The sequence below is a fragment of the Rhinoraja longicauda genome, chromosome 27, assembly GCF_053455715.1.
Source record: "Rhinoraja longicauda isolate Sanriku21f chromosome 27, sRhiLon1.1, whole genome shotgun sequence".
Lineage (NCBI taxonomy): Eukaryota > Metazoa > Chordata > Chondrichthyes > Rajiformes > Arhynchobatidae > Rhinoraja > Rhinoraja longicauda.
The window spans coordinates 14,014,334-14,028,897 of record NC_135979.1 but is presented as its reverse complement, the minus strand read 5'-3'; the positions used below and the strand labels follow the sequence as shown (position 1 = coordinate 14,028,897).

Here is a 14,564-nt window from a genome sequence, read left to right as displayed (position 1 = left end):
CATCTAGAAGCAGAATCAAGCCATTCGGCACATCTGGACTCCTCTGCCATGATTCAATCACGATCGATCTATCTTTCCCTCTCAACCCCCAGTCTCCTGCCTTCTCCCCATAACCCCTGACACCCGTACTAATCACAAATCTATCAATCTCCGGCTTAAAAAGATCCATTGACTTGGCCTCCACAGCCTTCTGTGGCAATGAGTTCCACAGATTTACCACCCTCTGACTAAAGAAATCCCTCCTCGTCTCCTTTCCAAAGATACATCCTTTTATTGTTAGGCTTTGGTCTCTGGTCCTTCAAATGTAAATTTGAAAAAGGACCATTCTAATTAGAAAAGGACCAATTTATGCATCATCTTTAAATTTATTTTAAAAATAAATTCTCTACAATTATAAGTATGTAGATCACCCCATTTACAAAAACAAAATTGAATAGCTCAAGCAATATCTTTGTGATGAAACACAAAGTGGTGGAGGAACTCAACAGGTCAGGCAGGACTGGGGAGGAAACTGGTTGATTGGAGTCAGAGGCGGAAAGCTGGAATGGAGAGGCGGGGGTGGGACAAAGCCCAGCAAGTGATAGGTGGATACAGTTGAGAAGGGGTATGAAGGGGTATGATGGGCGAGAAGGGGTATGAAGGGGTAAGTGACGAAGGCTAGAGGTGAAAAGGAGTCAAAGGGTGTCAGACGACGAGAAGAGTGGTGGAGTGAAATGTAAAGTCATAGCTTCATAGTGTCTCATACAGCGTGGAAACAGGCCCTTCAGCCCAACTTGCCCATGCCACCCAACATGCCCCATCTACACTAGTCCCACCTGCTTGCGTTGCCCCATATCCCCCCTAATCTATCCTATCCATGTAACTGTCTAAATGTTTGTTGTTTTGCTAGTACCTACCTCAACTCCTTCCTCCGGCAGGTTGTTCCATACACCTACCACTCTTTAGTGCAAAAAAAACAGTTGTCCCTCAGTTCCAATTAAATCTTTCTTCCCTCACCTTAAACCTATGTCCGGCGGCGCGGACCCGGTTGGCCGAAGGGCCTGTTTCCGTGCTGTATCTCTAAATCTAAAATCCCACTTTCTCGCCTGCTCCCTACACACTTGAGAAATTTCACTGAGGCCAACTAACTTATAAACCTGCAAGTCTTTGACATGTGGAAGAAAACCAGAACTCCCGGAGGCAGCCCACACAGGACAACGTGCAAACTCCATACAGACAGAACCAGAGGTTGGGATCGAACCAGAGTCTCTGGCGTTTGTGAGGCAGCAGCTCTACTAGCTGCGCCACCATGCCGACCTTCTACGGTGCTTCATAGAATAGGAAAGAGAAAGAATGCAAGAATCTAGAGAGGAAATTCTGTTGTTTCTGGGTTAAACTGTTAACCTGGTAATTAATTTATAAAATACTAGACGGGCGTGGACCCGTTGGGTGCAAACCTCTCCTGCGGGCGCGGCAGCCCCCGTTGGGTGCAACCATCTTGTCTGACGCTCTGCCGCCGCGCTGCACCACGGGAGGAAGGACAGGCGCGGGGCACGCCGGGACAGGCGCCGGTCCACCCAGCGGGGGGGGGGGGGGCGCATTTATTAAAGTTTATTAAGTTAATTGTTTTTAAAATGTAACAAAACTTGATCAATTGAGACCTGGTAGGGTGGGCGTAAAACTGTTGCACTATCGTGTACCGTGTTGGCTGTATTTCGGGCACGTACTAAAATATATATATATACGCACAAGATGATAGTTTTGGTAATATATTAATATAATATATAGATGTAATGGTGAGAGATTAAAGTTTCTGTTCAGAAGTATATGGGATTTCACCAGCTTCCTTGACCCCTTTTCCTCTAATCATTGAATCAGCTGAAGAGGAATTACAACGGATAAGTTTAGAAGCAGACCAGACTCATGCATACTTTGTGGTCCAGCCCTATCTGATTTGTTCACTGCTCATGCTTTGTGCTTTGACGCTCTCCAAAGGCCTGCCCTGTTCTTTCTTTCCTTCCCTGTGCCGCATGACATCACCAGCTTTAAATATTCCAGCTGGGTTTTTTTTTCCTCCCTCTTAGCGAGTTAGTGCTGACACAATGACCATGTAGAGCGAGCATAGGAAACTGCACAACGCTGGACTTCACCACCCAGATTCCCAGGACGTGGCGAAAGAAACCATCTGAACTCAGAAGGAGGAGGAGGAGGAGGAGAGGGAGGGGAGGGAGAGAGAGGGTCGAATTACTAAAGACAGACAGATTCTGAACAACACTGAACAGGCTCAGAAACGCAAAAGCGAATCTCTTTTATTACTGGAGTGTAGTCCGCTGCAGTTGCTTTGAATCGAGACAGAGGGAGGGGGGAAAAAAAAGGAGCAAGATTGCAAACTTGGGCAGAAAGTCAGAGGCAGCAGGCTATTGAAGAGAACTCGAAGTTGCTTCAACATGGCTCACTCAACCCCACTGAATGGAGTGGACGGACACAAGGATCCTTTGATAGAGTTGTTTGTTAAGGTAGGATCTGCCAGAATCTGACTCTTTATTCCAGAAGCAGCCTGCAGACAGCTGTCTGGAAACCTCTTCACTCTGCCGTTTATTGCCTTTAAAAAAAAAAAAAAAACCCTCGCAATTTACTTTATATTTGGACGAGACAGAATTATTATAGTGCAGAACGACTCACTCCAGATGATTGATTTTCTGCTCAAAAATCCGGGCTGCATCATTTGTTCCAAAGCAGTTAGGAATTTGACACAATCTTTTTTTTGTTGTTGTTGGTGTGTTTTGCACTGCTGCCTTGCTTTGTTATTTATGCCCGTGCGATATTCTCAAGCTCGTGTGAATGAGTTGTGGGTCAGTAAACATTTTAAATGAATTTTATTCAGTGGCTGTCAGCCAAATCATCGCTCACCAGTTATACGGGACTGTTACCACAGAATCGTTGCTCTTTGTGTGGAAGTTGTGCTGAAAAATAATCATTGTTTTGAGAGAGTGATCCAAGTAGCTGCTATGGAACTTGTTTTCTTCAAGAAGTGGTTTTGCAGATGGACTGTGGCACTAAACTTGCACCTGGTTGATTAGAATTGGCGCTTTTCCCTCAACTCTCTCTGGTCAGCTGAGATCGATAGGAGATGTACCCTTCGGGCTGATAACGTTAAATAAATGAAACCACTTTTTGAACATGCATAAAATCATTAACTCAGCCTTCAGAAAATGCTCTGATCGCAGTCACTCACTATTGTACACACAGCTGTGATTTCAGATTTCATTGTGCTATCAAAGAATTATGTTAATATCAATATAGCATGTGAAAATTCTTTGGGTGGGGTTTATAAACATTGAGATTAAATGCATTGCTCACAAGCAACTATCGCTATCATTTATGGATCGGCATGATAGAACGGTAAAGCATTTGGCCGGTGTTACATTAGTTTTTTAAAAATTTGTATTTTGGAAGAACTTAACCATGTATGTCCAGCAGCTCTTTGTCATGTTTTCTGGGAAGTAATTTGCCCGGGCAACAGGCATCTTACTGAAACACTAGAATGATTAAGCACAGCGTCTGGACATTGAACTGAGTCATAGAGTCTATGGAGGCCAGATCTCAGCTTATATGGGGCGAACTAGACATTTCAGATATCGTTCTAACACCAGGGATGGCAAGGGAAGGGAAGTTTGCTTCGTTTTGCACGTTTGCTCTTTGTTTCTGTCCACTATTTTTTGAAAATATGTATTTCTGAGCATTAGCAATGCATCATTTGGGCTTGCCAGTGAGATTGCAATTATTGAAAATCTTCAGAATCGATATAATTACAAAAAATATTGGAAACGCTCCACAGATTGGCGCAGCGGTAGAACTGCTGCCACACAGTGCCAGAGACCCGGGTTTGATCCTGATCTTGGGTGCTGTCTGTGTGGAGTTTGCACCTTCTACCTGTGACTGCTTGGGTTTCCTTCAGGTCTCCTCCCACATTCCAAATACCTGCAGGTTTGTAGTTTAATCAGCTTCTGTATATTGCCCCTAGTGTGTAAGATATGAAAGTGGGATAATACAGAAGTAGTGTATGTGTGATCGATGGTTGGTGTGGACTCGGTGGGCTGAATAACCTGTTTCATGCTGCATCTCTAAACTAAACTAGAGATCAGGCAGCATCTGTGGAAAGCAAACACATTGCATGTTTTTGGTCAAAGATTTTTCACCAATTCTGATGAAGGAACTTTGACCTGAGACATTTGCTCTCCCTCCCTCTTTCCACAGATGCTGCCTGATCTCCTGAGTATTTCCAACATTTTCAGTTTTGGTTTTGGGTTTCTAACAGTATATTGATTTTTATCACAAACACAGTATATATATATATATATATATATATATATATATATATATATATATATATATGTATACTGTGTTTGTGATAAAAATATACATTATATATATATGTATATGTATATGTGTATATATGTTATATATATATATATATATATTATATAGAGAGAGAGAGTATTGTTACTTTATTGATAGTTGATAGTTTCACTTGTATTTGCTTGAATAAATAGTTGTTTGGGCTCTTCAAAAAAAAAGAAAAAAAAGAGAGAGAGAGAGAGTGAGAGAGTGCAAATTCAGCATATGGGCAAATTCAGGCGATTGTAGTGCAAAGTTGCGGAAAAAGTGTTGACAGGAAGATCGGGCAGGAGACGAGATTGGCATAGACATTGTGGGCTGAAGGGTCTGTTGCTGTGCTGTACTTTTCTATGTGTAGCAAGGAACTGCAGATGCTGGTTTATACCGATGACAGACACAAAGTGTTGGAGTAACTCAGCAGGTCAGACAGCATCCCTGGCGAAAAAGTATGGGTTATGTTTTGGGTCGGAACCCTTCTTCAGACTGGTTGCTGTCTGTGTGGTCTGAAGCCTGAAGATGGGTTCCGACCCGAAACGTCACCCATCCTTTTTCTCCAGTGATGCTGCCTGGCCTGCTGAGTTAGGCCAGTGATTTGTGCCTATCTTCTGTATTTTTTTCTATGTTCTATGACGACCCCACGTTCAGCAAATAAATGAATAACCAAATCTGTACAATAGATGGGAATTTGGGGAAGATGTTGGGAGCCAGGATGTCTGCCGTGGAATTACTGGCCTGGACAGGAGAACATTTTGACTGGTGTCATGGACCTGGTTGAATCCATTTGAGTGGACACACAGGCCCTTTACATTTAATAAATGGCATCGCCCTCAAAACTGCTGAGCTTCTGAACAAACATATCAAATTGGACAGTATGAAATCTGTAATGGGACCCAGACTTTCAATCTTTTGACACAGGCAAAATACCACCAAATGAACCAGGTTAACTTTGTATAGAGGAAAAGCTACAGCCAGCAACCTTGGCTCCGACCAGCACTTATTTGTCTCTCAGTCGTAATGACATCCAGCTGCTCAAGCTTCTTCCTAGCTTGTCTGTACACTGCATAACATCCAGCTGCTCAAGCTTCTTCCTAGCTTGTCTGTACACTGCATGGCCTCAAACTGAACTCTGTATTCTACTTCAAAACCCATTTTTCCACCTCCATAGCTTTCCCAGTTTTTCAGCACTAACCCCAATGAAGCCATCACCAAAGCATACTTCTCGCAAATTGGTTTCTAGATTCTCATCAGTGTCTTCAAAGCCCCTGAGATCCTATGTTGCTGAGATCAGTGATTTCTTCGTGAGGGTCAACAGTTTAAGGCAGTCCTGGCGTGACACTGTTTCTACGCCATCTCTTGACTATCAAAGGTTTTGCTCTAAGAAAGCAAAGACCAGATGATGGTGAATTCTTCTTCCTGAAATTGTAGGGAAGGGACAAGAATGATCCATCCATTCACCTTGTGGGACCTTCGCCGGATCTTTGCCTTTTTCTGCTTCCTCCCTGCTGTCAAAAACCTGCTCGGTTCTTTGGCCTGTTTGCTGAACTTAGTTTTTTGTTTAGTTTTCGAGCTCCAGTGTAGAAACAGGCCCTTTGGGCCACCGAGTCGGTTCCGACCAACAATCACCTGTACACCTTAGCACTAGGGACAATTTACAGAAGCCAATTAACCTATACATCTGTACATCCTTGGAATGGGGGAGGAAACCCTCGCGGTCACAGGGAGAACTTACAAACTCTGTACAGACAGCACCCGTAATCGGGATCGACTCCGTGTCTCTGGCGATGTGTGGCAGCAACTCTGCTGATCAATTCCCACACTCTTTTTGATGAAGTATTTCTTTGTGAAGTTTTATTGTAGTTGAGAAGAAAATGTGTGGAGTATGAACATAAGGGTACATTAAATTGGCTTCTCTTTGGGTGTTAGGTTCTGTTTATTTCTCGGGTGGGGGGGGGGGGGCGGCGGGCAGGTTAAGCCCACTATTTACATTTAACAATATGCAAGGAGCTAAAATAAAGATGACCTGTGACTCTATGATCAATTCCAATAAAGTATCACATTTCTTATTCACGCCAATTAAGAATCTTAAGCATTTCTGACATAGATTGCAGAAATCCTGTTCATTAAAAGGAATGTTATCAACAATGCAAGCACTAAATATATGAGCATTCACTAAAAACTTTCCAAACTGTTGTATAGATTCACACCAGGATGAAAATTTGCATTTCAAAGTACAGTAGCAGAAGCTTGGTATTTAAACATCAATAAAACACTGCAGTTTTTTTCATCAAGCTAACTGAATCCATTCAGTCAGGAAGTCTGAAATTTAGCTTCTTATATCTTTGGTGCCCTCTAATTCAGAACAGCAGGGTCAACGTCAATCTTTGTAAAGAAATCTATGATTTATATTCAAGACATTAGACTTGGTTTTACAAATACACTACAGATAGCACGGCTTAAATCGTCTTTATTGATCGGAGAGCCGAGGCAGTATGTCTGCATCTGGGAGAATAATCTATTAAAACTTGATTGAACGTATACAGTAAGCAGAAAATCCACACCATTTTTTCTATCCTAGTATCATGATGGTTTTTAGAAAAACCAATTGCTAAAGAGAAGCTGCTTGAAAGATGCTGAATTCTACTGAAGATAGTCATAGGGTCATACAGCACAGAAACAGCCCCTTCAGCCCAACTTGCTCCAAGATGCTCATCTACATTAGTCCCACTGCCTACATTTGGCCCTCTAAACTAGGGTTGACAACTGTCCCATATTAGCCGGGACATCCCGTATATTGGGCTAAATTGGTTTACGTATGGGACCACCCTAAATTGGTTTACATATGGGACCGCCCTTGTCCTGTATTTGGCCCGGAGGGCGTTGTAGGCCCGGACACTGTAGGCCAGGGGGGCGCTGTAGGCCCGGGGGCCGCTATAGGCCCAGACAGTGTCGGCTAACGGAGTATGTTCGGGGAGCGGGGCCGTGTGTGTTCGCCTAACGGAGGTTGCGTAGCAACCCGTCTCCCGACCCGGGCAGCTGCCATTGGTGGAGCGGGAGCACGTGGCCACTGGCTGGGTGAGGTCACGTGGGGCCCGGGCGGTGACGTCACTTTTTGTCCCTTATTTGGGAGTGAGACAGTTGGCAACCCTACTCTAAACCTTTCCTACCCATGTACATGTCCGAATGTCCTTAACATTTTATTATGGTACCTGCCTCAACTACTTCCTCTGGCAGCTCATTCCATATCCCCACCACCCTTTGCATGGAAAAAGCTGCCCTTCAGTTTCCTATTAAATCTTTCCCATCTCACCTGAAGATATTGGTTTTAGAGAAGAAGATTTGCTCTCCTATATGGTGACACAATGCACTTTTGCTGATGTGCTCTTTTCTTGCACTCTAATTTACTTTATTATTGTCACATGTACCAGGGTTCAATGGAAACCGTTTTGTCGTGTACTATCTAGTCAGTGAAAGGCCTATATGTCATTAAGCTGTCCACAGTGTACAGGTACAGGATAAAGGGTATAACATTTAGTCATGTCATAAGGGATAGGAGTAGAATCAGGCCATTCAGCCCATTGTCTACTCTGCCATTCAATCATGGCTGATCTATCTATCCCTCCTAACCCCATTCTCCTGCTTTCTCCCCATAACCTCTGATACCTGTACTAATTAAGAATCCATCTGCCTCTCCCTCAAAAATATCCACTGACTTGGCCTCCACAGCCTTCTGTGGCAAAGAATTCCACAGATTCACCACCCTCTGACTAAAGAAATTTCTCCTCATCCTGCTAAAAGAATGTGCTTTAATTCTGAGGCTATGACCTCTAGTCCTAGACTCTCCCACTAGTGGAAATATCCTCCCCACTTCCACTCTATCCAAGCCTTTCACAATTCTGTATTGATGAGGTCTTACCTCATTCTACTAAACTCCAGTGAGTACAGGCCAGTGCCAGCATTAGCTCATCATAGGTTAACTTACTCATCGTAGTGCAAGATAAATTCCGATTAAAGATAGTTCGAAGGTCTCCAATGAGGTAGATGGGAGGTCAGGACAGCTCCATGATTGGTGAGAGGATGGTTCTGTTGTCTGATAACAGCTGGGAAGAAACTGTCCCTGAGTCTGGAGGTGTGCATTTTCACACTTCTCTACCTCTTGCCTGATGGGAGAGGAGTAAAAGAAGGTGTGTCCGGGGTGAGACTGGTCCTTGATTATGCTGGTGGCCTTGCCGAGACAGATATGTAGATGGGGGTCCATGGAAGCGAGGTTGCTTTACGTGATGATCTGGGCTATGTCAACATCTCTCTGCAATTTCTTGTGATCTTGGATGGAGCTGTTCCCAAACCATGCGGTGAAGCATCCCAATGGAAAAGCTTTCACTGGCACATCTGTAGAAGTTGTTGAAGGGTGTGTGCCAGTATCATCTTAGTTACACTACCGTTTCTGTTAATGTCAGATGGCATCACATCTTTTCTCTCAGCAGAGTAGAAGATACTTTATTGCACTATGTTTCCCCAGGTTTCCTGCCCAGTATCTCTCCTGCAGTAATCACCATTCAAATAGATGATCTGATCATTGTCAGGTTGTTCTTTATGGATCCAGCTGAGTACAAACTGGCTTCCAGGTTTCTGCATTACCACTGGGCCGTTCTTAGTCACGTGTATGACCAAATTTACGAAAATTTGTGGAATACATCGCTTCTAATTCTGAAAGCATTACAAGGTATCACAAAATGCTGGAGTAACTCACCCAGAATTTAAACCTTCACTTTAACTATGGTGTCTCGATTGCCATAAAAAGTGCCCCTGCTTCCAAGTTTCCATCTGTAGCAACACAGCTTAAAGAAGGCACTGCCTGTTGGAAACTGCACGCAAGCCAAGATAAACTGGCATATTTTAGGTTTCCTGGTGTATGTTGAAATATTTGGGCGTAAACCTTTACACACGTTGCAAAAATGGGCGCCTCTTTCAAGTGGGATATAACGAGAAACTGTGCTACTGACTGCTCTGAGGTTAACCAGCTTAATTTAAAACGACATCACCCGTGCTTATGAATTCAACCTTTTTTTGGAAGCAGATTTAAAACAGATGGCAATTTAATAATCTTGTCATTTATGGCTGAAGAAAATTCTAGCTGCATTATGTGACAGCGTTTAAACCTTAACTCTTTAGTAATGCGTGATGTTTTTCAATTGGCATAAGGAAATAAAACACATTTGGAACGAGCTCTTTTGGAGATCAATTTCCATTCTTGTGACATTTATGTATTCCAATCATTTTTTTTTAAAGTCAGTAAGTTCTTTCAATAAAATATTGATTACAAAATGGATGACACATTGATGCAATTCAGTGCCCAAAGGGAGAGGTGTTTAACAGTGACGTTGGTAGTCAGTCACCTTCTGAAGCATCTAATTACTTTAAAAGTACTCGGTACTATTTCACTGCTAATCCCATCACTTCTCAGATCTAGAGTGTGAAGTGGGTGATGGTTAAATCATTAATGGACCACAAAACGTTAATACCTGCAGTAAAGTCAGGTGAAGTCTGGAGCTGTTGATCCTTTCTCTTACATAAAAAAACAGAAAATGCTGGAAAAACCCAGCAGGTCAGTCAGTATCTGTGGAAAGAGAAACAGTCAATGTTTTGGGTCTGACACCCTTCATCAAATGATAACTTTACTTTCCACAGATGCCGGCTGCCATGACGATTTTTTCCCTGTTATTTTCTGCATATTTACTTCAGATTTCCAGCACCTGTTTTTTTTTGTGTTGATTATCTGCCTCTTATTCTGAGGGGTAGAAGGTGAGAGTGAAAATGAGGTGTTCATAAATGCAAGAGTTAAATTTAAAGCCATCGGTGAATGATGTGGTGTCTTCATTTGAGGCCAAAATTATAAAAGGCGATGTCAAGAAAAGTTTTGCTGCCTCTGTTCAGCCTGATTATCATCACATTTGCTGATGTTTGTGTTGTTTGTGTCGGAGCAATATGGCCTTTCTTTTCACCAGCATCTCTTGGGATGTGTGCGATATGTGTGGACTCTAATTTACAGTGGTGCCGCGGTCTCACGTGAGTTCTGTCTGGTATGCCCAGAAACCCCACCTGTGTTCATTCAGTGCCAGAAACGAGATTGTGTTTGGCTCATTTGTAAGTGACTAGCAGCTGATTTTATTCTAGTGGAAATTCATTTCAAGCTGACCTGGTGACAATGACTTAGATATTGCTCTGGGCATGATCCAGAAGGCTTTTATTGTTCAGCTTTTTGAAACCAATTAACCTATGCGCAAGCAAAATAACTTTTATAGCTCGGAGAGGGATGTTACTGGAAGGTATAGAATAGAAAGGTCAGGAAATACAACCTTATTCTTTCATAAGTTTGTGTTCATAAGTCATAGGAGCAAAGTTAGGTCATTCAGCCCATCGAGTCTACTCTGCAATTCATTCATTCATGGCTGATCTATCTGAGTTAGATAGAGCTCTTAATGATAGCGGAGTCAGGGGGTATGGGGAGAGGGCAGGAACGGGGTACTGATTGTGAATGATCAGCCATGATCACATTGAATGGAGGTCCTGGCTCAAAGGGCCGAATGGCCTACTCCTACACCTATTGTCTATTCCCTCTCAACCCCATTCCCCTGTCATTTCCCTGTAACCCTTACTAATCAAGAACCTGTCATTCTCCGCTTTAAAAATATCCGAAGACGGCCTCCACAGCCGTTTGTGGCAATGAATACCACAGATTCACCACCCTCTGGATAAAGAAATTCTTCCTCATCCCCTTTCTGAAGGTACATCCTTTAATTCTGGGGCTGTGCTCTCTGGTCTTGGACTCTCCCACTAGTTGAAACGTCCTCTCCACATCCACTCTATCCAGGCCTTCCATTATTCGGTAAATTTCAATGAGATCTCCCCTCATCCTTCTAAACTCCAGTGAATATAGGCCCAGAGCCATCAAACACTGGTTATACGTTGCCCAAATCCCTGGGATCATTCTTATAAACCTCCTCCAGACCCCCTCCAATGTCAGCTCCTCAACACCTCTTGGTTACATGAACACTGTTATTGCCCAAGTAAGCAGATACAGGCTCGAAGCGGCTATAATTATGCCGTGAATCATTGTTGAGCCCTTTGTTCTTCTCATCACCTCATGTCCAAACACACTTCTGTCATGAATTGTTTCCTAGCAAATAGCTCTCACAACCTGGCCATTTTAGTCTGGTTAACGAGGGAGTGAAAACCAACGAAAGTCCTACGATTACTCAATGAGTTAACTCTGGACAGCCCTGGGAGTTGAACGGCAAAGCTTGCAGTTCAAGTTTTTATCTCCACATTGCCTTTCAACATAGGAGGAGGCTATTCGATTTGTCAAGTCTATGGCAGCTCGCAGAGCAATTACATTCCCCAATTAATTTGCCCTGTAACCTACCCTCCCCCCATTCCTGCCAACTTCCCCACATCCAACCATTCATCCACACTTGAGGGCCAATTTACAGTGGCCATTTGACGTATCAAGCTGAATGTGTCTGGGGTATGGGAGGAAACGAGAATCTAGAGGAAACCTACAACCCACACAGTCACAGGGGGGATGTGCAAACCCCTTACAGATTTGTACTAACTGAGTATAAGACCCAGAGGTGAGGATTGAACTGGGTCGCTAGAGCTGTGACACAGCTGTTAGGGCTTTCTTGATTAGTACTGGTGTCAGAGGTAATGGGGAGAAGGCAGGAGAATGGGGTTAGCGAGATCGATCAGCCATGATTGAATGGCGGAGTAGACTTGATGGGCCGAATGGCCTAATTCTACTCCTATTCCTGATGACCTTATGAGCTCTTTCACTGTGTCACCCATTGTTGATCCCTTGTTTATCCTTTTGAGTTTTGATGCAGTGGAAGGCTCATTGAAGTATGTTTTTTTTGTTTTCATCTTCATTTTTATTTGCATTAGAAAAATCATTTCCTTCTTGTGATCTCTGGTGGTGGGAGATTATTGTCATTGATTGCTCCATTGTCCGTGTCTGTGCAGACAAACCCGGCGTGCTGTTTTAAAGGCTTTGCTATGATGACAGGGCATTTGCAGCTCTTTATCTCAGGTGCTCTAATTGATGGTGTGAGGGTGTGATATCCATGCATCCTGAAGCAAATATTTAATCATTCAAATAGCTGGTAATTGAAAAAGCATCAACAATTGTGACTCATTGTGTGGATGTGTACACATGTCTCCCTGCGTGTTACTAGGTGGACGTGCATTATTAGTTCAAAAGATCTGGTGCCTTTGTTTAACGAGATTAGTTGAAGCTGTGCTTTTGTGATTCAGTGGATGGTCTTGGTTGTGGCAGGTCAGTGGGCAGGTGTCTGTTGCTCATTAGATTACACCCCGTTCTGTTCAGTTTAAAATGTTCACGCACTGGCTTTCAATAATAGTTAGAAGGTATCCACACTGTGATATTGCACTGCGATGTAATCTCTATTTTCTCTTCAAGGTATTCGGAGGAGATATTCACTGCTGGCTTAGCACTTTTCAGCAGGGAGCAGCTGAGCTCCTCGGCCCCAAAGATCTGAGGTTTGAATCGATCCCGTGTTGTGTTAGCTTATCTCTGACAGGCAGGAGCATGGACACCAAGTGATTGCAGCAGGGAGGGAGAGGACTATCAAGCTGTGCGCATCCAGAAGCTAAGGATGCTTCAGGGAGCAAAATCTCTGACATCTTGGGCAATGGCAACAGTGACATCCAAGTCTGTCACTGGTGGAGCTGCCCACTGTGACCCTGGCACCGTAGACCCTGGACTTCCTTAAACAGGGGGGAAGCCATTTCACACCAGTTGTCACATGGAGTGGACAATGGTTTGTGTACATGAGCACACTCGCACAAATGCACAGACACTGATTCACATGCCTGCACACTGACACGCACACAAACACACACACACACACACATGCGCACACACATGCACACCCACACGCGCGCACACACACACACACACGCACACATGCACACACACGCACACATGCACACACACACTCGCATACATCAACCCCATGATATGCAGACACTGATGTACGTGTATGCGCAAACGCACACACATTCTCACATTCGCACAGACACAGATGTGCACATCCCGCACAGATATAGACGCTGATCCCGACACACACACGCATACATGTGTACACGCATACACATATTCACGCATACCCACACACACACAGTCACAGGTGGCCTTGCTCATTGCCACCACTTTGTCTCCCCACTCACACACCAACGTCTGGACGTCCACCACTGTTTCACTTTTCTGACCTGAATCTCCTCCCTTACCGTGTCCCCCTCATCTCCTAACCTGCTCCAACCCTCCCTTGGACCCGCTCCCTCCATTCCTGATAGTCCTCCCCTTCTCTGGTGCATCCTGTCACCTCGCCCCCTAACTGTATGGGTACTCTTCTTTCCATGCAATCCCCAAGTGGCACCCTGACTGAGGTTCACAGCAGTAGGCCTGGCAGGAAGGGGGGAGTAATTGATGGTGGTGTCCAGGTCTAAGAGCAAGGCAATGGCGCAGCTTTTGGAAGGACAAACCAGAACCAAAGCACTGTCTTCATTGCGTAAATGTTACCTTCAAGAAATAATTAGTTTACCTTGTCATTAACGCACTGGATAGGATGAGTCAATGTGTCAAGTTCCTTCAGCCCATGCTAACATGCACTACCATCATCAACACATCCTCCCCAGCTCAGGACGTACTGCTGTTGGACAATCAATGCTGACGGCCTCGTGGTCCCTTTAAAGGAAGTGCTTCAAAGACTGGACCCAAACAACAGGGGACACAGAATAATCGGAGCATCAGAACTGCCTTGGAATCAAACATAAGTAGCAGCCTTGAAATTAATTTTGGTTTCTCTACCAGAAAACACCATGATTGCTTTGAAGCCAATGGCCAAGAGCTAATTCACAGTAAACATGGGGCGTTCTTGGATTGTAAACTCACCCATAACTCGTGGGATAAAATTCCACATCTACAGGCATCCGTATGCCAAGGGTGAACAAAACACACACGACCGAAGTACAGATGATGAGTGGAAAGAGCACTGTAAGTCAGCAATAAACTCTACACTTATGGATCTCCAATGCATTCAAAGCCATCCATGGCTCAAACATCCAAGGGTGCATCCCAGAGAGACCCAGGAATACTAAAGGGCTTATCAAGG

General features: G+C 43.9%; 1 protein-coding gene across 1 annotated transcript in view; it reads left to right on the top strand.

Moving 5' to 3' along the window:
* The first annotated feature begins 2,088 nt into the window (after positions 1 to 2,088).
* Positions 2,089 to 14,564, top strand: part of LOC144606705 (chloride intracellular channel protein 4) — a 110,461-nt gene continuing 97,985 nt past the window's right edge. Inside the window, exon 1 of the mRNA XM_078423013.1 lies at positions 2,089 to 2,495. Within this exon, the coding sequence (XP_078279139.1) occupies positions 2,427 to 2,495 (69 nt within the window). The 5' untranslated portion in view covers positions 2,089 to 2,426. The remainder of the gene's footprint in view (positions 2,496 to 14,564) is intronic.